The 27,425-nt window shown below is 53.2% G+C and overlaps 1 protein-coding gene across 1 annotated transcript in view; it reads left to right on the forward strand.

Annotated features, from left to right (window-relative positions):
• The window catches only part of RPTOR (regulatory associated protein of MTOR complex 1), a 237,071-nt gene that overhangs the window by 164,685 nt on the left and 44,961 nt on the right, over nt 1–27,425 (forward strand). The window contains exons 8-13 of the mRNA XM_066381484.1: nt 288–388; nt 1,207–1,351; nt 10,665–10,740; nt 15,070–15,171; nt 19,990–20,073; nt 21,770–21,880. Of these exons, the coding sequence (XP_066237581.1) occupies nt 288–388; nt 1,207–1,351; nt 10,665–10,740; nt 15,070–15,171; nt 19,990–20,073; nt 21,770–21,880 (619 nt within the window). The remainder of the gene's footprint in view (nt 1–287; nt 389–1,206; nt 1,352–10,664; nt 10,741–15,069; nt 15,172–19,989; nt 20,074–21,769; nt 21,881–27,425) is intronic.

Consider the following 27,425-nt stretch of genomic DNA (forward strand, 5'->3'; position numbering starts at 1 on the left):
CAGCAGATGCCACAGACCCCTTGGGGCACAGTGTGTGGCTTGTGTCTCAGATGTAGAAACCAGAGGAATGGTGTGGATGCCCAATGGGTCTGTTCCATACATCTGGGGTACCGAAGAAACCACTTTGGTCTAGATGTGGAAGGAGAGAATGAGTGCTCAGACAGGAAGTCAGAAGTCATGGCATAGTGGGGGCTTCTCAGTGTGTCTGGGCCACCCCACCTCTGGTCTGAGTGCCGGTCTCTGTCCCCACTGCCACAGTCCCTAATGGAAATGTGTGTGTCTCCTAGGATTCCCGGCCGGCTGAATGATAGGAGGACTCCCCTGGGTGAGCTGAACTGGATCTTCACAGCGATCACGGATACCATCGCATGGAATGTGCTCCCTCGGGGTGAGGCTGCGAGTGGTCAGCAGTAGTAGACTGTGCAGAGCCAGGAGCCACTGGCTTTAGGCACAGAATAAGTCAGGTGGAAGGAGCAGGTTCTGCAGCGAGGGGCGGTGAAAGGCAGAGGCAGGGACTGTGAGGTGTCTAGGAAGACGCGGTGGGTTAGGCCCCAAGAGCATAGCTTGCAGTGAGCAGCACAGATAGGTTTGCTCTGATCCTTAGTGAGCCGAGTCCAACGAATGCGGGCTCACCTCTCTTCCTGTTTCCTAAAAGCAGAATTCCTACTATAAGACCCTCATTGACTGGGTAAGTTTTGGTCCTTGCTCCCATTTATGTGTATATGTTGCCTATAGGGAACATGCATATTGTCCCAACTGGCTATGAGCTTTTCTTTGCTTTTTTTTCCCTTCTCTTTTCCAAGTGAGAGGAAGACAGATAGACTCCCACATGCACTCAAACTGGGATCCACTCAGCAACCCCCATGTGGGACCAATGTTCTGCCCACCTGAGGCCATGCTCACAACCAAACTATTTTTAGGGCCTGAGGTAAAGGATCCACAGAGCCATCCTCACCGCCTGGGGCCAGCTCACTAGAACCAATCAAGACATGGCTGTAGGAGGCAAAGGGGTGGGGGAAGGGGGAAGGTTGGAGAAGATAATTCTCCTGTGTGCCCTGACCAGGAATCAAACACAGGATATCCACATGTCAGGCCAAAGCTCTACCACTGAGCCAACCGGCAATGGTTGAGAGCTTTTCTGATGGAAGCCCATATGTATAATTTGCCATGGGTCCCTGAGGACGTGTCTCCGTCTCTCTGCTACAGATCTCTTCCAGAAGCTCTTCAGACAGGACCTGCTGGTGGCCAGTCTGTTTCGAAATTTCCTGCTGGCAGAAAGGATCATGAGGTCATACAACTGTACCCCGGTCAGCAGCCCACGCCTGCCCCCCACCTACATGCACGCCATGTGGTGAGTGTCTTCCCCAGCCAGTGCCCAGCACATAGCATCGTTCTCTGAGCAGTGTACCCAGTGTACCCAGGTTCTAGATGGGCATACAAGGTTGATGGAAGTACATGACCAAGAGAGGAAGGTTTGCCGCCAGACCTGGAGATCGGGGAGTGAAACCCTCCCCGTGGGCTCCTGGTCTGCCAGGAGGAACCCACGTCTCTACGCAAGTGCAGGAGCCCCTGAGGGTCTCTCAGGGCATGTGGGGGGGGGGGCGGGCCTCTGGGGGAAGACCTCCTGCTGAGACCAGCGAGGAGCAGAGGCATCCAGCTGAGTGCATCAGGTGTGTCCAAGGTTCTTGCCACCGGCTCATCTGCTGCTCAGCATGCACGTGCACACAAGTGTGACCTCTTGTGACTTGACAATTTCCCACAAAACTGAGTTACTGCTACTTACGCCACTAAGACTAGCAGGGGCAGTAACCATCATTTAAGTCGTCTTGAATCTCAGCTTTACATGTGAGGGCATCTGGTTCCTCTTTGGATCCTTGCTTTGGTAACGCGAGTTTCAGGAAGTGCTGACAGGAATGGTAAGAAAGGAAAATAGTACACTTAGCCTTAGAAGTGGTTTTATGGTGTGTTTTTGAGGTCAGGTGTATTTATTTTTTAATATGAGCATGACTACTTTCCCTCAACCCTGGGAACCAGAGAAGCAGGAGAATGTGTGACCTCCTGCCTCTCGCTCACTGGAAGAAACCAGGAACTGACACTTGTGCGCCCTGCTGGCGCACTCCTGACTGCACACAGGAAAGATTAAGCCGTGTAGCGTCGTGTCCTTTCTGAAAGCTTACAGAATGAACAGTGAGCGCTGATGCGGAGAAACTCAGACGCAGGAGCCATGTGGCAGCCTAAGTCCTCTGTGAGCAGGACGGCCAACCACAGCAGAGCTCATCTCCGTGACTCTGTGAAGACAAGAACTGGGAGAGAGAGAGTTGTCTGAAAAGGCCCTGCAAGACACAGAGCAAGTAATTAGAATGAAGATCCACATTTCCAGAAGACTGCATCCTCAAAACAGCCTGTTCCCTTAGGGAAACCAACGCCTTAAATCCTGTGTTCCTCTGCACCAGGCTGTGTGAAGTATCCATTGTAAAAAAGGAAAAGAGGGAGGAGAAGACTGAGTAGGTCAGCGCTGCTTCTGGTTATGGACGAAAAACCAGTTAGGCGTAGGAAATAGGCATCACGGCAGCTGCCCAGGGGAAGGGGCCTTCTTGCAGCGAGGCCACGCCAGCCACACAGGATCCTGGGGATGGACACACAGCACCTCTGGCAATGTCCTGCCCCCACTGAGCCCCTCTAGTTAGCGCACACTATCTGGGTGTAAAATTGGCCATAGCAAGCAAGCTGTGTCCCGTGTGTGTGTGGAGTGATGCCAGCCCTGCTCTCGTGGGTCAGCAGTGCTAAGCGGGGAGGGGAGGACAGTGCAAGTAGGGACATAAGTGGAGAGCTGGCAGGGAGGCTGGGGGGTTGGGTGGACACCACACACTGACCTGTCTCCACTCAGCATCCTCGTCCTATAGAGGTGTGTCTCTAGTCTTGGCCCCTGGAATCCTCTGGAGCTAGGATTTGTGTCTGTGGGTTGAATCCCAGGTCCAGGTTCTAGACGTGACGGCAGCACCTCCTTACCCCACTTTCTCCGCCATTGCTGCCTGTCTAGCAGCCTCACTATCGGGAACATGGTCTCTGTCCTATGAATTTAACTTACCACGCATCTCACAGAGCAGAGCCGTGTGTGTGTGTGTGTGTGTGTGTGTGTGCGCGCGCGCGCGCGCACGCGCGCGCACATGCACAGCTCCCCACCCCCCAGAGCGCCCAGGCCCTAGCTGACAGGCCCCAGCTGACATGCATCTGACGACTTGGGGTGGACTGTGATAGCCTTCACGGCTTTTGTTTTGCAGAGCTCCTGTAGACAAATTCTGCTTGTTGAGGGTGACGGTCCATAGTAATATGACCCCTAAAACAATTGATAAGTATGTGAGGTGGGGAGAGGCATCCATGGGGACAGTGCGGCATCCATGGGGACAGTGCTGACACAGTTGCCCGGGCTCTCCAGTTTGGGGTCTTTTCTTGAAAGGTCTCCTATCTTTATGCTAGGAAAGCCCAATAAGCGTAAAACCAAAGGGTTCCTCCTACAGAAGTCAGTGGGGATGAGATTTCAAGGAGGAACGTCATATGAGTATGACACATGTCCTCTCTGGGTGGGGCTTTTCCAGCGACGGTGCCAGCATGAGTCCCATCAGAGAGCAGGTGTCAGTCCCATTGATGTGGAGAATTATACCGCTAACTGCACTGATCGGACTCGAGTGTAAAACTGGCTTTAGATCCCAAGAAGAGACAACTGTAGGAACATAGCAGTGATGGGGCAGGGGAAGCTGAAAATGCCGCCCTCTTGGTCAGAGGCCTTTGCCCCAGCTGTCTGCTTTTTGAGCTGCCCTGGAGCTAGAGCCGCACCTGGGCCAGGGTTTCTAGAGGATGAGCCCGCCGAGGTGGGGGCACACCACACCAGCTTGTCCAAGCTACTGCCCCCCCCTCCCCACCCTCCAGCCGCTTCTGGCTGCCACTGAGCATGCTGAGAAATGGGGTCTCCTGGCCAGTGTGGCTGCATTAAGCGTGCAAGAACTTCAAGGGGATTCATTCAGTGGTAAATAGGCTACCTCACCACCAAATGACAGGTGATTACAATGTTTTAAATGCTGTCCACACACTCTGTATCAAGTAACCTCATGTTGACGGTTTCCACGTCTAGCTGCTGTTTCCCCAGTGGGCTCCTGGGGCAGGCCTTTCCTCTGGGTTCATTCTCACATCCAAAACAGCTGGGCTGTAGCATGCTTTACCTGTCCAGGTAAGGTTGTAGGTGAGAGGTTCTTCAGGAATGCCCCGTCACAGTGGACGTCCTTGTAAAGGAGGTCTTCATTTCTCAAGGAGGTGTCCACGGTGACAAAGCTTGGCCCATGCATACATTCTGCCTGCAGGAGGGAGGGAGGCACCATGAATACCGCGCTGCACTGTCCTGGCTCCTCTTGGGCGTCAGAGAGGGTTTGTCTGCACCTGTGTTCCCTGGACTGGGCATCAGCTCTGCTCCAGCCCTAGCTTCTCCTGTGCGAGGCTCACCCTGACTGCGTCCACTGAGACAGGCATTTGCTCTCTGTGCTCTCTGTGAGGTTCTGTATCACAGAGTCATGGCCTCGTACCATCCCAGCAGCGATCACGGGCAAGTCTGATTCTAACAGTGAAAGTCTCCCCACAGCACTAGTGTGAGTGAGTGTGTCGTTGACATAGTTCTAGAAGATTGGACACACCAAGACCCCTTCTTGTATATGTGCAGCCACTGAGGGTCCTGATGAACTCGGCACAGTGGAGTGAAGTGTCTTCTACAGAGCCCTCTGTCGACAGGTGCCTTACCCTGAGAGACCACACTCCCCATGCATCACAGCACTCACACTGTTGTAGCAGGGGGCTTCCACGCTGTAGCTCTGGGGTGGAGACCATTGAGATGGGAAAGAGCTCAGAAGGGCTGTGACACCTGCCAGTGCCAGGTGGGCAGCCACCCCCTTTGGGGGCCCTGACTTGAGTGTACAAGGACTCACAAGTGGTTCCTTCCTTTCAGGAGGTGGTTTAATATAGGGGTTCAAGTACAGATCCATTGTAACCCCAATCTGGTGCATGTTTCTCATCCCCTTGCCACCTGGGTGCAGCACTTGGGGGCCTGGGCTTCTGCCCTACTGGAGCTGGTACTCCAGGCGTACTCACCACTGGGGGCCCCCCGAGTGGCATCTAGTGCATCTGTCTTGGAGGCTGGGGTATGGTCTCAATCCTGGGAGTCAGACACCCAGCTCAAATTCTGTCCTTGGGGGAGGGGGTGCTGCAAGGGTACAGGCCACAACTCAGCAGCAAACCAAGAGTGTTCTGCTCACCAGGGCTCAGGGTCTGCCTGCTGCTGCCACCCAGGCTCAGGCCCAGGCCTTAGGCAGGCTGGTGCTCAGTGCAGTGTGTGCTTGCTGCGAGCTCTTCTGTGATGAAACACTTCAGATGGAGCCCAGAGTGCCCTCCCCTCCTCATGAATAGACTGGAGTTTGTAGGTCCCCAGGGAGCATACTGTCAAGGTAGAACATACATAGGGAATAAATCATTTATATCGAGTTATTATATTCCTCAGGTGGTGATGGAGAGGTTGAATTTCGAGCAGGGGAGAAAGGGAGCAACGTATAACAAGAATTGAGGTTAAGACAGAGTGATGCCCGTCTTCACCTACCTTGGGCAGGTGCTAGTAAAGAACTGCACAGAGCCAGTTCCTGTTTAATTTCTGATGCGAAGCCATCGGGGAGTCATTCCCCATCATGTCCAGTTCCAGCCGGTTCAGAGCCCTTACATTTCTCGGCAATAATGACCTGCACCTTCCAAGCCCAGTGAGGGTGCCTTGCCTCATGATTCATGTGGATGGAGGCCGCACTCCTGGAAGGCTCGCCTCCTGGCCATGGGTTGGGTGGCAGCCATCATGGGCCTATTTCCTGAAAACCCTGGCTCCTGCCTGGGCGGCATGTCCATTGGTGACTCATCTGAGCAGCACTGGCTGAAACCCTGCCTCTCGTGCTGGTGTGGAGCCTACCCCCTCCCAGGTCTGCTCTGCACGCTCCTCACCCTTCCTTTCCCTCCCTGGGCGCAGCATGTGTGGGTGCTGCCCTGGCTCCACCCCACGGCCTCGGGTCACACAGGCTTCCCTTCCCACTTTTCCCACTTCCCTAGGTTAAAATGCTGAGTTTTTTCTCTTTTTATCCTGGAAAATGCAACCTATTTTCATCAACTGATAAAATGCTCCACAGAGAGTACAGTTGCTATGCTGTATAATGTTAGACTTTGATGGGAATGCTGATGTCCTAAAATCTGACCCTTTTCTCTTGTGAAAACAACCAGAGACCCAGAGAACGTAGCCGGCTTGCACAACACTAGCCGCTGCCTCCCCTCTCACTCCTGCCCACAGTCACTGCACCGTCACTGGCTGGTAACCTTGTTTGATCACGTGGTATCAGCAGGTCTTAGGTGTTCTTGCACCTCTCCACACTGTCCCCTGTGCAGCTTGAACAGAGTTCCTTCCCTGTCACTCAGCTGTGCCCCTTCCGTCCATGGCCCTGGCAGCTTCTCTGCATCGCTCCCCACAACCTAAGTGACACCACTCCACTGCCCCGTGGCTTCCTTTCACATGTGCAAACACACATATAGCATCTGAGCTGCCGGCTGCAGGAAAATCTGTGGTGGAGGGAGGACAAGACCCCTGTGTATGGACTCGGGGTGGGGGGCAGCCCTGAGGAGCCATCAGGCAGGCGATGGCAGCATGGGTCACACTTGTCAGGTTGTTGCCCTGGCTGATGCAGCTTTGCTTCTTTTCCTGGAAAGGAGTATGGCACCGTCATGGGTGCCAAGCTCTCTGTTCTGGCCACCTGCCTCTTCTGATGCTTTGTCTGAGCCGCCAGGACCTCGGGGAGTTGTGGGGCTCTTGTGGTGGGCTGTAATTCTCTGTGCCTGGTGATATGATGAGGTGTGGCCCCAAGTGCCCCAGCCATCGCCCACCTCACACCAGCTCCTCCCTTACTACACGCTTACTCCTAATTCCAGAAACTCAAACATTTTATTTGATTAATTTCAAGAAATCTTTGTAGGGCTTTGCTGCAGTAATTGACTTTGCTTCTGTCTTAGCAAAGAGTAAGCACCTCCTGCGCCGCCCCCCCCCCCGCCCCCACCGCTGCCTGCGATGGCCCGAGGAGCAATGGCAGCATTTACTGCTCACACTCGGAAGCGCTCTTCATCTCCTGGTTGCTTCTTAATTAGGTGGGGGGGGGGGGGGGGGAGGGTGCCTCTTGCACAAAGGACCAGTCCAGGAGCAATGACTACATTTCATCTACTTAAACAATGGAAACCAGTTCTCTGGTCTTCTTGTTCATCTTAAGTTTTTGTTGTGCTCCTGGGTGTCTGTATTTTCTCACTCTGTTTTGATCCCGTTGAAGCCATTGTGAGAAGGCACCGTCCTTCACACACACAGTCTCCTTGGTCTAAGTCAATTTCTCGGGAGGTCACCCTGCAGAGGAAATTGCAGCCCCAGGCACAGGAGATCCTTACCCTTTGCTAAGACAGAAGCAAAGTCAATTACTGCAGCAAAGCCCTACAAAGATTTCTTGAAATTAATCAAATAAAATGTTTCAGTTTCTGGAATTAGGAGTAAGCCTGTAGGCCAGCGGTTCTCAACCTGTGGGTCGCGACCCCGGCGGGGGTCTAACGACCAAAACACAGGGGTCGCCTAAAGCCATCGGAAAATACATATTTCTGATTGCTTTAGCCACTGAGAAGCCGCGCTACTCTCTGCAGCAGCGCTATTCAGCTTAAACTCACACTGTTATGGACGTGTGTTCCAAACTGAATGCCTGCGGTCATGCGCAGACGTGATTGCATCATCCGTCCCGGGCCTAAGGGGCAGGGGAAGCGGGGGGGGGGGGGGGGGGGGGGGGGCGGGACTCTCCACAGTCCATAGCAGCGCATTACGTGTGTCCGGCGCTTGCTGATGTCATCAGTGGGTGGGTGCAGCAAGCGCCGGAGGACAGAAGCCTAAGAGGCGGAGAGCCAAGAGAGCCTGCGAGACAGCCTGCTGGTGTGAAAAAGGTTAATAATGTAAAAACAGTACACACACCATACACACAATACTGTATAAGTGTAAGGTGCTTTGTGTGTAATCATTACACAGTACACAAAGCAACTTACACTTATACAAAGCACCATACATTTACACAGTGTGAACTACATCCGTCTTATACTATAAGAGACCACTATAAGATGTAGTTCACACTGTTCCCCAATGTATAATTATCTCCTATATCTCCCACTATTTTCCCATATTCTGAATGAGGAAATCAGCGGTTTCCGGCATTGAATCCGCCTCCTATTGATTTCATTGGGAGTGCGGCAGATTTTGTGGGAGAGAGCTCCCGAGAATCTCGGGTTACCACACAATCCGCTGCAGCCTCCTTTTGATTTCAATAAGAGGCGGAGAAATGACAGTTTCCGACACATTTCTTCCTCCTATTCAAGTCAGTGGGAGGCCGCAGCAGATTCCGCTCAAATGTAGAGCATGTTGCTTAATTTTTTCCACGCTAGAACTTTTCCTAGAGCAGAAAAATTCCAAAGGTGGAATCCGCCACCCCCAATAGACTGAAAGAGGCCTCACACTGAGGAATCTGCTGTGCGGATTCTGCAGTGTAAAAGATCTGCCTCCTATAGAAGCCTATTGGGGGTGGCGGATTCCACCTTTGGAATTTTTCTGCTCTAGGAAAAGTTCTAGCGTGGAAAAAATTAAGCAACATGCTCTACATTTGAGCGGAATCTGCTGCGGCCTCCCACTGACTTGAATAGGAGGAAGAAATGTGTCGGGAACTGTCATTTCTGCCGTACAGGGGATCTCTCTTCTGCGGAATCCACGGGTCTCCCATTGAAGTAAATGAGATGTGGATTCCACCGCAGAAACCGCTGCTTTATAGTGTGAAAGAGCCTGACCTGTGGTGGCGCAGTGGATAAAGCGTTGACCTGAAACACTGAGGTTGCTGGTTCAAAACCCCAGGCTTGCCTGGTCAAGGCACATACGAGAGTTGATGCTTCCTGCTCCTCCCCCTCTTCTCTCTCTCTCTACTTTCTCTATAAAAAAAAAAAGAACGGCCTAGCGTGCGGAGGACCCGGGTTCGATTCCCGGCCAGGGCACACAGGAGAAGCGCCCATTTGCTTCTCCACCCCTCCGCCGCACTTTCCTCTCTGTCTCTCTCTTCCCCTCCCGCAGCCAAGGCTCCATGGGAGCAAAGATGGCCCGGGCGCTGGGGATGGCTCTGTGGCCTCTGCCCCAGGTGCTAGAGTGGCTCTGGTCGCAATATGGCGACGCCCAGGATGGGCAGAGCATCGCCCCCTGGTGGGCAGAGCGTCGCCCCATGGTGGGCGTGCCGGGTGGATCCCGGTCGGGCGCATGCGGGAGTCTGTCTGACTGTCTCTCCCCGTTTCCAGCTTCAGAAAAAAAAAAAATGGAAAAAAAAAAAAAAAAAAAAAAAAAAAAAAAAAAAAAAGAAAAGAATAAATATAGTGTGAAAGAACCCTGAAAGATACCATGCTGTGCAGAAACTGCAGTGTATCCTGTGACGTAGTTCACACTGTTCTATATAGAAGACTTGCCACTAATCTGGAAAAAACAGATCCATTAGTTAAGCAGCTATTTACGGAATGGTAGCCCCAATACACTAGGTAAGGAGGTCCATTAATAATAAATATTTCTCAATATATAATTAAATATTGTTTTTGTGATTAATCACTGTTTAAATTATGTTTGATTTGTAGCAATGAGAATACATAATGCATATCAGGTATTTACATTCCGAATCATAACTAGCAAAATTACAGTTATGAAGTAGCCACCAAAATTATTTTTTGGTTTGGGGTCACCGCAACATGAGGAATTGTATTGCGGGGTCACGGCATTAGAAAGGTTGAGAACCACTGCACTAGGCCATGTGCAGACCATCACTTGTTCCCACATGGGGCCTGTTCCTCAAGAAGAGGGCCTGAGAAGGAAGACCTGGTGCATGCAGGGGCCACGTGGTGTCTGCAGCCATCAGCGTCCCTCCTGGCCGGCCTGGCAGCTCTGTGTCCCTCTGTCCACAAGCCCACCAAGCCCTCCTGCTGTGTTAGGTCTCACAGGACCCAAGGGGAGATGGAGCCAGGCTGGAGAGGCCCCCATCGTCTGTGTGTGCCCAGGTCAGACCGTGCAAGGACGGGCACTGGGCTCTGACAGGGCTAGCAGTCTGAGGAGTGGGGGAGTAGCCCTGACAATGTGGGTGGGACAGTGAGCATTTGGGGGAGGGGAACCCAAGGCAGGTCTCCTTTCTTCTGGCCTCACACTGGCCTGTTCCTGATGAAGCACAAGTGTGTGACCCAGCCACCCTGGTGTCACAGCTGCCCTGCAGCGTGGGCAGGCTACATGCTCTGTGCTCTGTCAGGGGCAAAAACTACTTTAGACTGGGATGACTCCCTTTATTGTTCCCAAGTTTTTTCTCATTTAAATTTGAAGAGAAAAGATGTCACAGACAGAACAGTTCTAACATGCTGCCCGCCATGGCATCTCCTGCTCCTCCCCTACCCTCTCCCGGGGCCATGGCTTAGCCCCAATGCAACACTGCAGGCAAGGCTGCTGCTGGGCTCTGTGCAGGGCCCTGGCTGGTGGAGCCATTGGTGATGCCTGGTGTCTTCTGCTCTCTCCCCAGGCAGGCCTGGGACCTCGCTGTGGACATCTGTCTCTCCCAACTGCCCACGATCATCGAGGAAGGCACGGCATTTCGAGTGAGTTCTTCAGGCTCCCACTTGGCCCTACACTGGCTGCTTCTGGCTCCTGGTCTGAATGAAGAGCACCCATCGAGTGTGGTGCCTGGACTCTGCAGGGTCACACACCTGCCTGCACATAGCCAGTGCTTAAAAGATGCATCAGCCAGGGGTCAGAGTTAGGTTTTGAAGTGGTCAGCTCATAGGAAATCCTGTTAAAGAGTCGCTGTCATAATCTTTCTGTGATGCAGCTCCCCGTCTGCGTGCAACATCCTGCCTCAAACTAGGAGTGTGATTGCAAGTCCCCAAGGCAGGCTCCTCCCACAATGCTGGTTTGTTATGAAGGGGCCTTTCATTTCCTGACTGGCAACACTGGTCAGCACTCTCTCCTGTTTTCCTTGGAGGTCTGTCCTCTTCGTAACTCGCCTGTTGAAGTCTCCCAATCACTTTTCTCTTCTCCGTGACTCAGTGATCTTTGCTGGTTCAGGCTGAGACTTCCTCTCCACCATGCAGTGCAGTGACACAACAGGCGTGGACACTGTGACGTGACCGCCACGATGTCTCGCATCCCCGTCACCTTACGTGGTTGTTGCAGTGTCATTGCCTATGTTCTCTGTGCTGTTTGCTACAGCCCAGTGGCTTAATTATTTTATAATTGGAAGTTTGTCCCCCTGATCTCCTTCACTGTGTTACCTGCCCCCAACCCCATCCCTCCAGTGACCACCAGTCTGTGTTCCAGTCCATCAATATGGATACAAATAGTATCTTTTTAAGTTTCATTGTCTGCTTTATTTTCTTTATATACACATTGATTACAAGTAATTTTGTGTAACATCTTTTTTTTTTTTTTTTTTGAGGAAATTTCTTCATACATTTTGTTTTTTTCATAGTGGCTGTACCAATCAATATACATCCCCAACAGTGCACAAAGTTTCTTTTTTCCGTATCCTTGCTAACACTTGTATCTCTTTTTTTTTTTTTCAGAGACAGAGCAAGAGTCAGAGAGGGATGGATAGGGACAGACAGGAATGGAGAGAGATGAGAAGCATCGATCATCAGTTTTTCCTTGCAACACCTTAGTTCAGCGGTTCTCAACCTGTGGGTCACGACCCCGGTAGGGGTCAAACGACCAAAACACAAGGGTCGCCTAAAGCCATTGGAAAATACATATTTATTATACAATACATTTTTAAATAAAATATGTATTTCCGATGGCTTTAGGCGACCCCTGTGTTTTGGTCGTTCGACCCCCGCCGGGGTCGTGACCCACAGGTTGAGAACCGCTGCCTTAGTTGTTCATTGATTGCTTTCTTTCTTTTTTTTTTTTTTTTTTGTATTTTTCTGAAGCTGGAAACAGGGAGAGACAGTCAGACAGACTCCTGCATGCGCCCAATCGGGATCCACCCGGCACGCCCACCAGGGGCGATGCTCTGCCCCTCCGGGGTGTCGCTCTGTTGTGACCAGAGCCACTCTAGCGCCTGGGGCAGAGGCCAAGAAGCCAACCCCAGTGCCCGGGCCATCTTTGCTCCAATGGAGCCTCGGCTGCGGGAGGGGAAGAGAGAGACAGAGAGGAAGGAGAGGGGGAGGGGTGGAGAAGCAAATGGGCGCTTCTCCTGTGTGCCCTGGCCGGGAATCATACCCGGGACTTCTGCACGCCAGGCCGACGCTCTACCACTGAGCCAACCGGCCAGGGCCTGATTGCTTTCTCATATGTGCCTTGACCACAGGCCTTCAGCAGACCGAGTAACCCCTTGCTCGAGCCAGAGACCTTGGATCCAAGTTGGTGAGCTTTTTGCTCACACCAGATGAGCCCGCGCTCAAGCTGGTGACCTCGGGGTCTCAAACCTGGGTCTTCCGCATCCCAGTCTGACGCTTTACCCACTACGCCACTTCCTGGTCAGGCGTATCGTCTTTATTGAATTCACTTCTTTGTCTAATACTTTTGCTGTAAATCACTGGCCTTGTCTTAAAACTGGAGGAAAGCTTAGCACGTGTCCTGGTCTTCCAGGGACTGTGGTAGGCAGTGATGGAGCACTGCTAGCGTTATCTACTGGTTGGGGCCGACAGCAACGAACCGGTCTGTGCTTATGAGGAGCTTGGACAGCTGACTTAAGGGTTCAGAGCCCTCTGCCAGCGGCGCATCTGCTGGGAGGTTGGGGCTGAAATGCTCTTGGCCACAGGGTGGTTTTCTTCCATCTCTTCTTTTAAGCAGTGAGGTCCAGTCACCGCCTTCCCACTCTCAGCCCTGTCCTAGAAGCTCTGACATGCTGCAGGTCACCTAGGAGGGGTGGAATCAGCCCAGCTCCAAGAAGCAAACACACCACGGCACCCTCCATGGCAAGGGTTTTCCTTCTCTGTCCATGTTGGGGACCAATCAGAGATGCTTATGTCCTTGCCCGGAGCCATTTCTCCAGCGATGACGTGTGACCCTATCAGGCAGCGCACTTGAGGGAAGGGCTGTCCACTCCCCCCAGCCCCACTTGGGTTTTTAGTGTAGTGTGTTGTCCCAACTGTGGGGAAGGAGCACTTAAAAGGATTGTCTTTTTTAAGCCAATTGATGAATAATTCACAGTAGAAGCAGGAAAATCACTTTGGGGGCTCTGTTCCAATCTAGTCTTTCCTCCAGATTTGATTGACTTGACGCAAGCTGACTTTGCAAGAACGTAAATACTTAAGTGGTGAATTCTCTGCTGAATTCCTACGCGGCGCACTTTTCATGATGGCTGGCACTCTGCCCACAAGGCCTTCTGCAGAAGTCAGGATGTCTGGAGCATGGTGCACAGATATGCTGAGGGTCCGCCCATACACAGAGTTATCCATGGGCATGCATCCACATGGTGGGAACCTGGATCACAGCCTGCACCCCCTTCCCCCCAGGAGAGCAGTGGCGGGCAGAGATGAAGGCAATGGGATACAGCAGCTGTGATGTTGGAATCTCTGTATCTGGGGTTTGGGCAGCAGGACTGTATTCAGTGAAAGGATTCTATAAGACAAGACCCTGGCTGCCCTCTCCTGGGAGTCTCAGAGCTCCTTCCATGCCTGATCCCCTCCAGCCAGACCCTCTCCTGTGCTGTGCCTGGTCCTTATCACCTGGTGAAGGCATCCCCTCTGCAATTGCAGGGCAAGAACAGTCCCACCTCTGTGCTCCACCCCATCGTCCCACTTGACCATCTGTTACCCCAACCTCAGGGTGCTGCTGCCAGCCTTCCTCACCTTGCCAAACTGGTGAAGCTTCATCCTTCTCACCTCCCCACTGCTCCCTGTGCCCCGCTGCATGGTCGCTGAGTAAATGGCAACCATGTCTGTCCACCTTACACCCACACCCTGGGCTAGATGGGGAAACGTGCTGTGACCATACAGTGCAGATCTGACTGATGTTTTGCCTCACTTCCTCCTGTTCCATCCACCTGGCACCTCCTCCCAATGACATCCCACTCTCTGAGAACAGAAGCAATGAGGGCCCTGCGCCCCAACTGCTCTCCCATTCTCCATCCTGTATGGCTGCTCTCCACCCGCCCGGTGGCCCAATGGCATCGCCCACAGCCACCATCCTGCATCAGCAGTGCCTCTCACCCAGATTTCTCTCATCCACAGATAAGGTGCCCATTCTCTGTCTGTAAGCTCCTTCACTCGGTCCCCTTCCCCTGCAGGCCCACTGCTCTCTCCCTGCCCCTCTGCAGCCAGATGCCTCCAAATAACTGTCTTTATGTGAGTCTCCACCTCATCCTCTGCTCTGAGTCCTTCCATCCCGGGACTGTTCTTGATGGTCCCCAGGGACCGCTGTGTCACTCACCTGGCAATCAGTTCTGGGTCTGAGTCCTGCTTGGCTCACTCCCAGTCTTGGACTCTGCTGACCACTCCCTGAACACAGCCCTCTTGTGGCTCCTGCTCTTTGCTAGCCTTGACCTTGCCAGTTTTTCCTTGCCTCCTTGGCCCCTAATCCTTGGTGGGCCCCAGACCTCTGTCCTCAAGTGCGGGCCCATGTGGCCCATTGCTCGAGTGTACAGTAGGCATTTACACTGGACACAGCCATGGTGACTTCTTCCCAGCCGTGCTTTTCCCTCAGCCATCGCCTTGGTTCATCCTGGCCCCCCGTGCTCAGGCTGAGCCTCGAGTGGCCCTCGACTCAGTCTGCTTTCCTTGCCACATCCAGTCTGCACACAGGCCACGGGCTGCACTGTAGAGCGTGTCCCAGTCTGACCACAGCTCACCCCTGCTCTATGCCAGCCCCGCTTGTCCTCTCCCACGTGGATGATAGTGACTGCATTGACGGGCGGGTGGGTATGTAGGGGCCATGTGGCATAAGGGGAGGTGGGTTTCTAACTGCTGTCCCCTCTGCCTGTCCCACAGCACAGCCCCTTCTTTGCTGAGCAGCTGACCGCATTCCAGGTGTGGCTGACGATGGGCGTGGAGAACAGGAGCCCTCCCGAGCAGCTCCCCATTGTTCTGCAGGTGAGCACGTCCTGCCGAGAGGGCCGGAAGCCCCCAGTCTTCTGGGATCAGCACCCAGGAGCACGTGGTGGGTGTGTGACTCGGCCCTGGCTGCTGTGACCATGCCGGCCACTGGCACTGGGGAGTGAGCCACAGGCCTGTCAGGAGCCGTGGAGCTGAGTGCATGGCTGTTTCTGAGGGGCTCCACCCCCACCCCCACCCTCCATGAGACACTATTTTGGGCTGTAGGCAGCCACCCCCATTTCTCTTTGTGGTGTGCGGGGACTGAGGGTGTGCGAGCTGCTACCACCTCAGTGGGAGAGCGGGTCTCATCCACCGGCCTGAGGGCCTGGCTGCACTTCCTCCGAGACAGCTGATACTTCCTTCCTCGGGTGCTCAGCAGCCTCACATGGCGAGGTGCTCCTTTCCAGCACCATGGACACGGCCTCTTCCTCCGGGCCAGGGTCTGCCCATGTGGGCCGCACACACACTTTGACAACTACATGGAAGAACTGAAGTTTCCCTGGTTCTGGACCGTGTGCCAAGAATCTCAGCCAGAAGTGCGCTCAGAGAAGGGGGCGGGTTGGACAGTCAAAGTGCAGCAGAGTAGCCCCATGTTGTAATGTGCCCCTGAGGTGTCTGGCTGTGGTGTTCTGCATTGTGACTGCTCCTCTGATGGTGTGAGAAGAGTGCAGGAGTCACTGTGTCTTTTATGTGCTGCTCGATTAGTCCAAGGCTGTCCAAAGTTTGTAAGGTGAGCTGTGGGAACAAATTTTCAAAACCAAAAAAACCCCAATAATAACAAAACAAAGAAAAATGACCATGTTGCAGAAGACCCGGCTTTCTCCTTGGATGAGCACAACAAAGTGGCCAGTGTGTGTGAGACAGGCAGACAATTTCAGGGACGGTAGGGGTGCAGAACCTTTATGAGCAGATCCTGTGGCCCTCATGCTGCCCTCCCTTTATTGCAGCTGGGGAGGGGGAGGCAGAGACAAAGCAGGCCTCTCCAGAGCAGGGCACGCTGTCAGGCCTGCCAAGTCTGGTCTGTTTGGTCTGGCAAACATTCTCTTACTTTTTTTTTTTTCTTTACAGAGACAGAGAGAGAGATAGACAGGGACAGACAGACAGGAACGGAGAGATGAGAAGCATCAATCAGTTTTTCGTTGCACGTTGCAACACCTTAGTTGTTCATTGATTGCTTTCTCATATGTGCTTTGACTGTGGGCCTTCAGCAGACCGAGTAACCTCTTGCTGGAGCCAGCGACCTTGGGTCCAAGCTGGTGGGCTTTTGCTCAGACCAGATGAGCCTGCGCTCAAGCTGGCGACCTCAGGGTCTCGAACCTGGGTCTTCCGCATCCCAGTCCAACACTCTATCCACTGCGCCACCACCTGGTCAGGCTGGCAAACATTCTCTTATAAGTGGCTATCAACTGCTTTTCAGTGTTTCATTTACCTCTGCCCCTCAGGGACAGAGAAGACCTGGTAATGCCGACTCTGCTGCTAGAATAAGGGAGGGGACAGGAAGGAAGATGGCAGGTCCCACCTCATTCTGGGGCCCAGGTGGATGCACATAGGAGCCTTGACCTAGGAGAATGGGGGACGAGTGCAGCCCACAGTACACTCCTTCCTCAACTGCTCGGTTAACCTTACCACACTCCATCCTGAGGAACATTGCAAAGTCTGGACCCTATTACCCATAACTTGTCCTCATGTGCCTTGGCAACTCACAGGCTGTTGCTTCGGGCTCAGAATTTTACTGCAGGTTTTGTAGCTTTTCCGGTCATGGCTGTCAGTCCACAAACCAGAAAGGATTTCTTCATCCTGAAATGCAGGCTTTACCTGATGATCACCAGGGTTGAATGGAAGGTCTCCTTGGGCCAGCAGCCCCTCGTGAAGATGGGAAAACAGACATACACTTTCCCCGATTGGCCCAATGTCCTCATTGGCCTTTTAATATAGAGCTCAGCAAAAGTGATGGAGGAAGATTCCGGAAGCCCTGCGAGGCTGGGCATAGGGAGGCTCTGCCCGGACTTGGCATTACATCTGCACTGCTCAGGTCTGTGCAATGAAGCCCCAGGCTGAGGAGCAATGTCCATGTTGTGGACAAGGGGAGACGGGATTTTCTAGGACATGGTATCAACTTGCAAATCCTCCAGGCCTGGCATGCGGAAGACCATGGACTTTGTTTACAAGCAGTCCTTGCTCTGAGAGTACAGGGCGGCTGTCGGGCAGCTGACTGGCACACGGTATTGTTGCTGCACATGATCCCTGTTAAGCTTCCCATCTGTGGTCCTCGGGCTCCCAGGCACTGGCCTGCATGCCCACCAGGGTCGAGAGCGATTTACTTTAAGCGGCCACTTGTCCAGCAGGTGTCAGCCCAGAGCCGAGCTCTGCGCATGTGAGGCCGACGCAGTGCAGGTGCCGCAGCAGCTCTGACATGACGCATCCTCATGGCACCATAATCAATCCCTGTGATCCATTTGGTTCCTCAGTGTTAGTCTCTGTACTTTCCAGAGACCCAGGGCAGTCTGAAATGGGAAATTTTTTTTTAACTATAAATGTAAACAAATGCCAGTCCTTATGGTAAAAGTGACTCATGTTGGGCTTCAGTTATTTAAAAGTACAGATCAAAGGAAGAAACTGGAAAGATATCAAGTTCCTTAAAGAACACCCTTGACGTTTTCCCAGGACACTTTGCTGATAATGTTGATTTTCCAACAAAATGTTCATAATGGAGCACAGAGCCCTGCGTCGCTGTAGCCCTCAGATGCTGGGTCTGTGATGCCGGGCTGTCAGGGAGCACCGTGGGGACCGCCGGTCACAGCAGCACTGTGACCTACTCGCTCCTTTTCCATTCTTCACCCATAACTAAGGCCTTTCCCGAAGCTGGAGGAGCCCACAGAAACCACACACACCCCGTGGCGCCTTCCCTCCCTGATGCGGCTCTGCCATTTACCCTCAGAAATAGCTCCATCCGCCGTGACAGGTGTCAGCAACAAGGAAGCCAGGAACAGGTGCAGGCTTGCAAGATTCTGTCTGATTGTTGCCAGCGGTAGCCATACCCACAAACCGCAAATGGAAGGCCCTACTCCCCCAGGTCGTCCAGACACTTGGACCTCAGGCAGTTTCATGTTCCTTCAAAACAAATGCAGCCACTCAGTATACTGCTGAAGATGGAGGCAGACAGAGATGCCTGCAACTGGACGCGAGACGGAGACACGAGTGCTTCTTGTGCACCCCCAGCTGGACTGCGTTTGAGAATAAGCCCGGTCCAAGGGTGAGGACTCTGAGGTTCCCAGAGCTTAAGTGTTTAAGTCCCTGTAGGAAGTGAGAGTCAGGGTGACAGATGGCTTGACTCAGTCCACTGTCCCCTGTCTAGCTTTGCACCTCCAGAACCGGCCCTCAGATGTGCCCTGGGTGTGCCCCACGTCACCTCAGCCAGCTTCTCATCAGAGTGTCTCAGTGTCTCGGCACAAACCTCTGCTCAAGGATGTTGTGAAGCAGTGGGTGGAACCAGTGAGGATGAAGCCAGATGTCCCAGTGGCTTTGCCTCCTTCCCGCTCCCCTTCTATTTCCCCTCCCCTCGTTTCTCTCCTCTTCCCCTTCCTCTGCTTCTTTGACCTTAACTCCCCACCTGGGGTAGCTCCCCACCTCCTCAGAAAGACCTTCTTGGGAACCTGGTGCTGTCAGCACGCCCTCCCTTTCCTCCCTCCTCTGTCCACCACCAGGAGTCCTCCCTGCACCCCACCCTCCTCCTGCGCTGTGTTCACCTCTTTGTGGGGGAGCTGCTCAGGCTGCCCCATAGTCTCACCCCTGCTCCAATCCTGGTCTGCCATCCATCTGCACGACTCCACCAAGGTCTCGTCCCTGCACCCTTGGGAGTTTTTGGCTCACCTCCTGGCACAGTTGCCATGGTACAAACCTCCTGTCCCTTGGCCTCAGTGCTGCTACCCTGTCCTCCGCTTCTCAGCCCGTCCCTCCCCCTCTACCCACCTCTCCCCTTGCAGACCACCCACCCAGGCACTCCCATCCCTGTCCTTACCTCTTGCCTCATTTCAGACCTTAATTTGTTACCTAATAAACCCTTGTGTTGTTCTTGTTTTATGAGTTTAAAAAGTAAGAGTCAAAGAAGTTAAGTAATTTGCCTGAGAGCGCAGCACAGCAAACAAGCGTCCTGTCCCGCATGTGGTCATGGGGGCACCTGTGGGTCTCTTGTGGGAAGTATGAATCTGTTGGCCTGGGAGGGTAATTTGGTGACATGTGTACACAGCTGCTCTAACCCTGTAATATTTCAGATTTGTCCTAGAGAAGAGACACACCTGCCAGCATACCTGGCCTAGTTTATATCAGCAGGAAGGTGACAGGGGCCCCCGTGTCCAGCAGGGGGCTGCTCGAGCGCATCATCATGCCCTTGTACGGGATGCGGGGGGCTGCAGCGTTGGGGGTCTGCTGGTGCTGAATGAGACTCAGAGCATACTCCTTAGAGTAGATGTGATGGGGCAGCAGAGTGCTAACCAGTGCATAAGTGAGGGACATTGTCCCCAGCCAACAATGTCAGGAGGTTTATACGCCAAAATGTCATCAGTGAGAGATCTCTAAATGCAGTTACAAAGCATTTGTCCCAGCACTTTCTGCGGTGTGCTTCTTACCTGTGAATGGAGAGCAGGTATCTTCCTGGCCTGTCTGAGCGAGCTGCAGGGAAGGGAGTACCTGCCGTAGGTGACAGATACAGGGCACTGGGCAGACCTGAGCCTGCTCGGCAGCTTCAAGTGACCGGCTACATACCCACTTGGCCTGGCTTGCCATTGTCAGTGATGCCGTCTCCTTGTTTCCCCTCAGGTGCTGCTGAGCCAGGTGCACCGGCTGAGAGCCCTGGACTTGCTGGGAAGGTTCTTGGACCTGGGTCCCTGGGCGGTGAGCCTGGTGCGTGTTCCTGCTGCGTGTTACAGTCTGAGAAGTGATATAGCTGTGGGGTCAATGACCATGGGGGTGGCCCATGGCCCGGGAGGTCCTGGGAGCACAAATGCTGTGGGCCCGTCTCCACATTTTGGGTTTGGCTTTGCCCTCCTGTCCCACCTGCTTTTATAAGATGTCAGCGTAGCAGGACAGGAAGTGCTGCCAGCCTGTGGCTCTTAAGGGAGCAGCTCCATTCTGCTGCAGCCCTGGCCAGCCACGCGTGGCCCATCTTCTGGGAATAGCCTGGGAGCCCTCATTTGCTTCCTCTCACCTGCTGTTAGGTGATTCTGTAACACTTTCCAAGTTACCCTGTAGAATAGTAGGAACACCGATTAAAACAGAAAAGACCAGCAAAGATGGAACCAAAAGGCAATTTGTGTTTTTCGACAAATCAGAAGGAAAAGAGATGTCAAGAAGAATTCTGGAGAGTAAGGGAGATTCGAGAGACCTGTCAGTCGCAGCCTGTGGACCTCATTGGGTTCCATCTGCAAATGATTTGAAAGTTGAGTTTGAAAACATGAAACAAATTTAGCTGGGTATCTTGTGTTACTAGGGAATAAATGTTCGTTTTTTTAGGTGTGGTGATAGTATGTGGTCCTGTTCTTATAAGCGAGGCCTTATTTGCAGAGACGAACAATAAATGTTTACAAACGCAGTTCCATGGCCCAGCTATGCTCAGAGCATCCGGAGGTGGGGGGTGAGTGGGCAGGAGGAGGGTTGGGTGGTGAACATGTGATTTGCTCTCCATATAGGAATATTTAAGTCTTCTCGTTATGTAATGTCAACAGCGGGTGACAACTGGCAGTGCACTGGAGGAGGAGGTGGTCTGGAACTGGGATGGTAGCTCGGCACCCGTCACTGGGGCCGTGCATGGCTTGTAGCCCAGGGGCCATGGAGAGGGCCCAGGTGTCTGTGAAGAGTGGAAGAGAAGATGGGCACATATGTATTAATAACATTTCAGAGACATTTTCACTTATATGGTTAATTTAACAACTCAGTTTGGCTCTTAAAAACTCCAGGTTATGCTAATTGGAAATTTGTGATTTGCTAGAAAAACAAGGCGTTGTGAGAGGCCCCGATTTGATCCTTAGGCAAGGGCCTGGCTGCCTGGACCAGAGAAACGAGCATTTGTCCCTTGTGAAAGGTGGCCATTAACGGGACACAGGCCCTGCCACTGGCATGAGTGGTGGTCACAGCCCTGTGCCTGTCCTGGAGGGGATTCCTTATTGGAATTCTAGCACATTAGAGATGAAGACAGTGTCCCTAAGCTGAGATGGCATCTCCTTTCTGACTTCCCTGCCTGAGAGTAAAGGACCCCCGCATGTACCCACAGGTGACTCCCTGCAGAAAGCAGCCCCGGGAGGCCCGAAACCGCCAACAGCACTCCCCAGCATATGCATGTGTGACTGTTGGAGCTGGAAAGACAGGTCATTGAGAGCCAGACAAGGTCCCACACATGAGGGTCCCAGTTAGGGACCTCTTGTCCTGTTGCTGAGAGTAAGCAAGGCCACTAGGGCAAGGATGGGGGCCACCTGGCAGCTTCTAGGAGTAAAGTCAGACCAGGGGGTCTGGAGGGAGCCCTGTGCTGTGAGCAAGGCACAGCCACCTGTCTGCTGACACCCCTGGGCTGGCCACTCCTGCTGATGTTGCCCTCTCTCCCCAGGCCCTGTCCGTGGGCATCTTCCCCTACGTGCTCAAGCTGCTGCAGAGCTCAGCCCGGGAGCTGCGGCCCCTGCTGGTCTTCATCTGGGCCAAGATTCTCGCTGTGGACAGTGTGAGTAGTCCCCATTAACCCTTGGGCACAGCCCTCTCTGTGCGCTCTGTGGTGCCAGGCCCCTTCTCCCTGCTGCAGTGGACCGCACTTCTTGTCCTGCCTGGTCCCAGGCCTCCTCCAGGGATAGCAGGACTTCCTGTTTTCCAGAAGAAAGCAAACACTTCCCCTCAGGCCCCATCCTGGCTATTACACCTGTCCTCTCCCTGCATGCTGCCTCCGCCCGTCCCCAACTGCCCCTCTGGCCACTCAGTAACCCTGACCATGTTTCTTTGGGCCCTGTGTCTCCCTGATCCCAGCAGACTCGTCTGTCTCCCCAGGCTAGCCCTGGGGATGGTGCCTGGGACCCCACTTCATGCTGGGCTCAGCCCCATGGCTCTGTGGGCACTTCTTAACTGTGTGATACCTGCCTGCATCTCCCGTCACCCGTCCTCAGGCCTGTTCGCCCCCCACCTACACACACCACACACACAGACACACACACACACACATCTAGAACTGTGCCAGAGGCTACAGGTGACAGAGATCAGCCATCCCTGCCCTTGACAGGGTCCCACGTCCCACAGGAGGCATGTGCCCAGAGTGTACGTTTCCAATAGAGGGGGCCTCAGACATCCTCCAGTGGGCTGCATGGGTGCTGGACCTAACGTGTGAGGGTGTTGAGTGTGGATGGCAGGTGGGGATGTGGGGACAACTTGAGTGAGGCGAGGGACAAAGGGCAAGCGCAGAGCACATTAGAGGCAGGCACACACAGGGAGGGCCTGTTGAGGTGGAGGGCGCTTCCTTCAGCAGGTGTGAGACACCACTACAGGTTTTAGAACAGAACACAGAACCACAGTATGGTTTCTGAAACATCTGGCCTTGGAGTACAGAGACTATGAGGTTAACCAAGGGGCAGGGAGGGCCCGGTGGGTGTGGGGGAGACGCTCAGAGTTTCAGCCTGTGCAGTTGGAGGGATTATTTGCTGGTGTCAAGGGTGACCAGGCTAGCAGACATGGTAGGGAGTATTCTGCAGACAGGTGATGAGCCCCGTGGCCTGAGAGATGGAGACTGGGGCCTCGCCTGCAAGGGTGACGGCAGGTGACCCTCAAAGGAAACGCAGAAACAAAGGCTCCAGGGCTGAGGCCTGAGGGGCTGCTCTGAGGGAGCCCAGCAGGGGCCATGGAGCTGTGTCCTGCAGGACTTGTGCATCTCACACGCCAAGAGCAGTGAGCTTTGGGATGAGGTGGCACTGAGGCAGGGACACAGGTGCCCCTGCAGGCAGTGGTCAGGAACAGTCTGCTCAGAGGAACGTGTACAGTGATGCACTGGGACTTGGTGTGACCTGCTTTTTGTTTATGGTCAAATACTTCCTATATTAACCTTCATTATCTCTAAAAAATGTGAATATTGGCCTCTAATTTTTCCCCATTATTCTTTTTAGGCTTGTTTATGAGGCTCCATGTTGAAGCTGTCTGGCTTCGTTCTTCCTATATTTCTGGGGTTTTCTACTTTTCCTTCCTGCAGTTAGCCCCTCAGATAGGCCTGCCATCTCCAGTGATGAATGGGCCCAGAGGGAATGGTCGCCTGGCCACAGGCCACTTCGGCAGACACAGCCATGAGCCACAGCCAGGCCACCTTCATGCAGAACCCCCAGTCTGCTTGTAACAGGCCCTGACAGATGTCACTTGGACTTCCAGCCCTCATTTTAACAGAACTCATTTATATGTATTGATGGTCCATTTAATTTCTTAAGTGTACATCATAAGGCGCAGAAACAAAACCGCAGCATTAGGGAACAAGTGTGCAAAGACCCAGGCCTCACCTAGAAGCTGTGTCAGAGAGGGTGAGCTGTTTAAGTGACTTGTGGTGCCCTGTCCCTTGTCTGCTGAGATAGAGCGATCATGAGGGTGGCCTCCTCTTAGCTGTCACCCCAAAGCCCGCAGAGTGCGCTTTACTCTGGAGGAGACTCAGACCCAGCCTCGGGTCCCTGGGGAACGGGGCCGGGAATGCAGAGCCTGAGCCACACTGGTCCCAGGAGCAGGCTGCTTGGTCCAGCCCTGGGATGCGTCCTAGAGCCCCTACCTGGGATGGGGCCAGGTTGCTGCTAGGGGTGACTAGCTGGAGGGCTGGCTGAGGGAGGCCGTTCTTTGAAATGTTTCTCAGTGGCTGAGAGTGACATATAAAGCTGGAGGGGAAGCCTGGTGCTGGCTGCTGGCCAGCCAGGCAGACAGGATGAGTTGCTGGTGGGGAGAGGCAATCACGCTTCTGCAGGAGGAGTGATAGCCAGTGCCAAGGGCAGAGCAGAAGGGCCGTTGCTGTGGTGACTGGTGGGCTGTGCTGAATGAGCAGCCCCAGGGCCAGGCCAGCGGGGGCAAAGGGCCGCACAGCTTAGTCTGACTGCCATGGCGGCTCTGTGAGCTCTGTGTGAGGGGCAGCTGCAGTGTCGATGGGAGAACCTGGAAATCGAGGCCAGGTGGATCGTGTGATCCGGAAAGCACTGCTCAGACCCTCCCCTGACACCTACCCCTCTCTCCGGACTCTGTGGCTGTCCCCTGCGCCTGGCAGTGAGCGACCTGGAAATAGCGAAACCCTAGGGGGAGACACCAGGACTGAGTGGGTGTGCTCAGGGTTGAAGGCTACTGTTGATACATGAAATCAAGACACAGCCAGTGAGAAATAAGTGCACCCCATTTACAAAAGAACCTGAAGTCTAGGGGTAATCTTCACCTGACACATGAGAAGCCTCTAGGAAGGAAACAGCCTTCTGAAAAAAACAGTAACCTGATCAAGCCCTACTCATCTACAGAGATCATCATCACAAATATCTCAGTGTTCTCCACATTTATTTAAACTTTAATACATCCCAATAAAATTACCGGCAGCCTTTTTTTTTTTCTTCCATTTTTTTCCAAAGCTGGAAACGGGGAGGCAGTCAGACAGACTCCCACATGCGCCCGACCGGGATCCACCCAGCACTCCCACCAGGGGGCGATGCTCTGCCCATCTGGGGTGTCGCTCTGTTGCAACCAGAGCCACTCTAGCGCCTGAGGCAGAGGCCACAGAGCCATCCTCAGTGCCCGGGCAAACTTTGCTCCAGTGGAGCCTTGGCTGTGGGAGGGGAAGAGAGAGACAGAGAGGAAGGAGAGGGGGAGGGGTGGAGAAGCAGATGGGCGCTTCTCCTGTGTGCCCTGGCCGGGAATCGAACCCGGGACTCCTGCACGCCAGGCCGACGCTCTACCACTGAGCCAACCGGCCAGGGCCTTTTTTTTTTTTAATTATTATTATTATTATTTTTTACAGAGACAGAGAGAGTCAGAGTGAGGGATAGATAGGGACAGACAGATAGGAACGGAGAGAGATGAGAAGCATCAATCATCAGTTTTTCGTTGCGATACCTTAGTTGCTCATTGATTGCTTTCTCATATGTGCCTTGACCATGGGCCTTCAGCAGACTGAGTAACCCCTTGCTTAGCCAGCGACCTTGGGTCCAAGCTTTGCTCAAACCAGATGAGCCTGTGCTCAAGCTGGTAACCTCAAGGTCTCGAACCCTCAAAGGAAACGCAGAAACAAAGGCTCCAGGGCTGAGGCCTGAGGGGCTGCTCTGAGGGAGCCCAGCAGGGGCCATGGAGCTGTGTCCTGCAGGACTTGTGCATCTCACACGCCAAGAGCAGTGAGCTTTGGGATGAGGTGGCACTGAGGCAGGGACACAGGTGCCCCTGCAGGCAGTGGTCAGGAACAGTCTGCTCAGAGGAACGTGTACAGTGATGCACTGGGACTTGGTGTGACCTGCTTTTTGTTTATGGTCAAATACTTCCTATATTAACCTTCATTATCTCTAAAAAATGTGAATATTGGCCTCTAATTTTTCCCCATTATTCTGGTAACCTCAAGGTCTCGAACCTGGGTCCTCTGCATCCCAGTCTGATGCTCTATCCACTGCACCACCGCCTGGTCAGGCTTTTTTTTTTTTTTTTTTTACCTGAGAATATAGTCATGCTTACTCTAAACTTCCTATAGAGTAACACGTGGGAATAACCAGGAAAACTGTGAACATAAAGGCTGATGACAGGAACTAATCCCACCAGATATTAACATTGACCATAAAGCTTCAAAAATGAAGAGCGTCGTGATGCTGGGTCAGTGCCAGACAGACAGATGGGGGAGTGTAAGGAGTGGCCCTCCGCATGTGCAGCCGCCCTATGGTGAGGCCAGCATCTCAGGTCCGGGGGGAGGCTCCTGGGCTCCTGGTGTCAGCAGTAGGGTGGAAAGGCGTCTCGCTGCACCTCTGAATGCCAGCACTCGCTGTAGAGAGAGTGCACAAGTACATAGTGTGGCTATGGAAAAAGTGGGAGAAGACACAGACCCATTCTGTTTTAACCTTAGATTGATAAAAGCACAGCTTATTAGGCCCTGGCCAGTTGGCTCAGTGGTAGAGTGTTGCCCTGGTGTGCGGATGTCCTGGGTTCAGTTCCCATTCAGAGCACACAGGAGGCGTGGCCATCTGCTTCTCTACCCCTCCCCCTTTCTCTTCTCTCTCTCTTTTTCCCTCCCACAGCCATGGCTTGGTTGGTGTGAGTACATTGGCCCAGGCACTGAGATGGCTCTGTGGAGCCTCTGCCTCAGGCAGAGCATGGCACAAGCATGGCCCAAGATGGGCAGAGCATCAGCCCCAGACTGGGTTTGCCAGGTGGATCCCAGTTGGGGCGTATGCGAGAGTCTGCTTCTCTAGCTCCCTTCCTGTCACTTGGAAAAGAAGAAGAAGAAAAAAAGAGAAAGAAAGTACAACTTATTAATAAATCTGATTGCATAAAAATTTCCGTGGTGGAAAATATCACGAGCAAAGTTTTAAAACAAAGAATCTGGTGGGGGGAAGGGTGTGTTTAAACTCCAATCACAGGTAAAGACTGGCCTCTATAACATGTAAAGAGTTTCTAGAAATCAAGAAAAACACCAACACTCCAGGAGAGAAGTGCTCAAAGGAAACGACTGCCATTCACAGAGAAATGCAAATAAAATGTTTCTTTTTCCATGAGAAGGTGGGCACACAGGAGTACCATGCCAAGGTGTTATTGCCAATGCCCAGGCTGGCAGAGAGGTAGACGCCGACTTGCCCTGCTGTGAAGGTGCACTGTGCTGGTGTCTGTCCACATCCAGACAAATTTGTCCTTGACAGACAGTGCCACTTCCGGGATTCACAGCTCCACCTGCTGCGAGCAGGCAGTGTTTGGGATCACAGAAGCCCGGTTACCCTCGCAGGTCCATCTGCACGGCAGGCCAGTGGAGACAGGGAGGTCAGGAGCAGCGTGCCCCACCACAGACTGTGGACTTGGGGTAGAGATAATGGTGGAGGGTGAATGGGCCGGGGGAGGAGTGTTTCAGTCTGTATCTTTCTACGGCATTTGACTTAAGAGCCTTTAATGTATTTATAAGTCTTAGAACATGTACAGAAAGGTAGATTAAAGGGATAGAAGTGATCATGTATGCCAGTAATTTTCCCATTGGTAACAAGCGTCTGACGTGAGAATATTTAAAGTAATCTGTGCATAGGAAAATGGACGTGTTTGTG

Source organism: Saccopteryx leptura, chromosome 4 (assembly GCF_036850995.1).
Source record: "Saccopteryx leptura isolate mSacLep1 chromosome 4, mSacLep1_pri_phased_curated, whole genome shotgun sequence".
Lineage (NCBI taxonomy): Eukaryota > Metazoa > Chordata > Mammalia > Chiroptera > Emballonuridae > Saccopteryx > Saccopteryx leptura.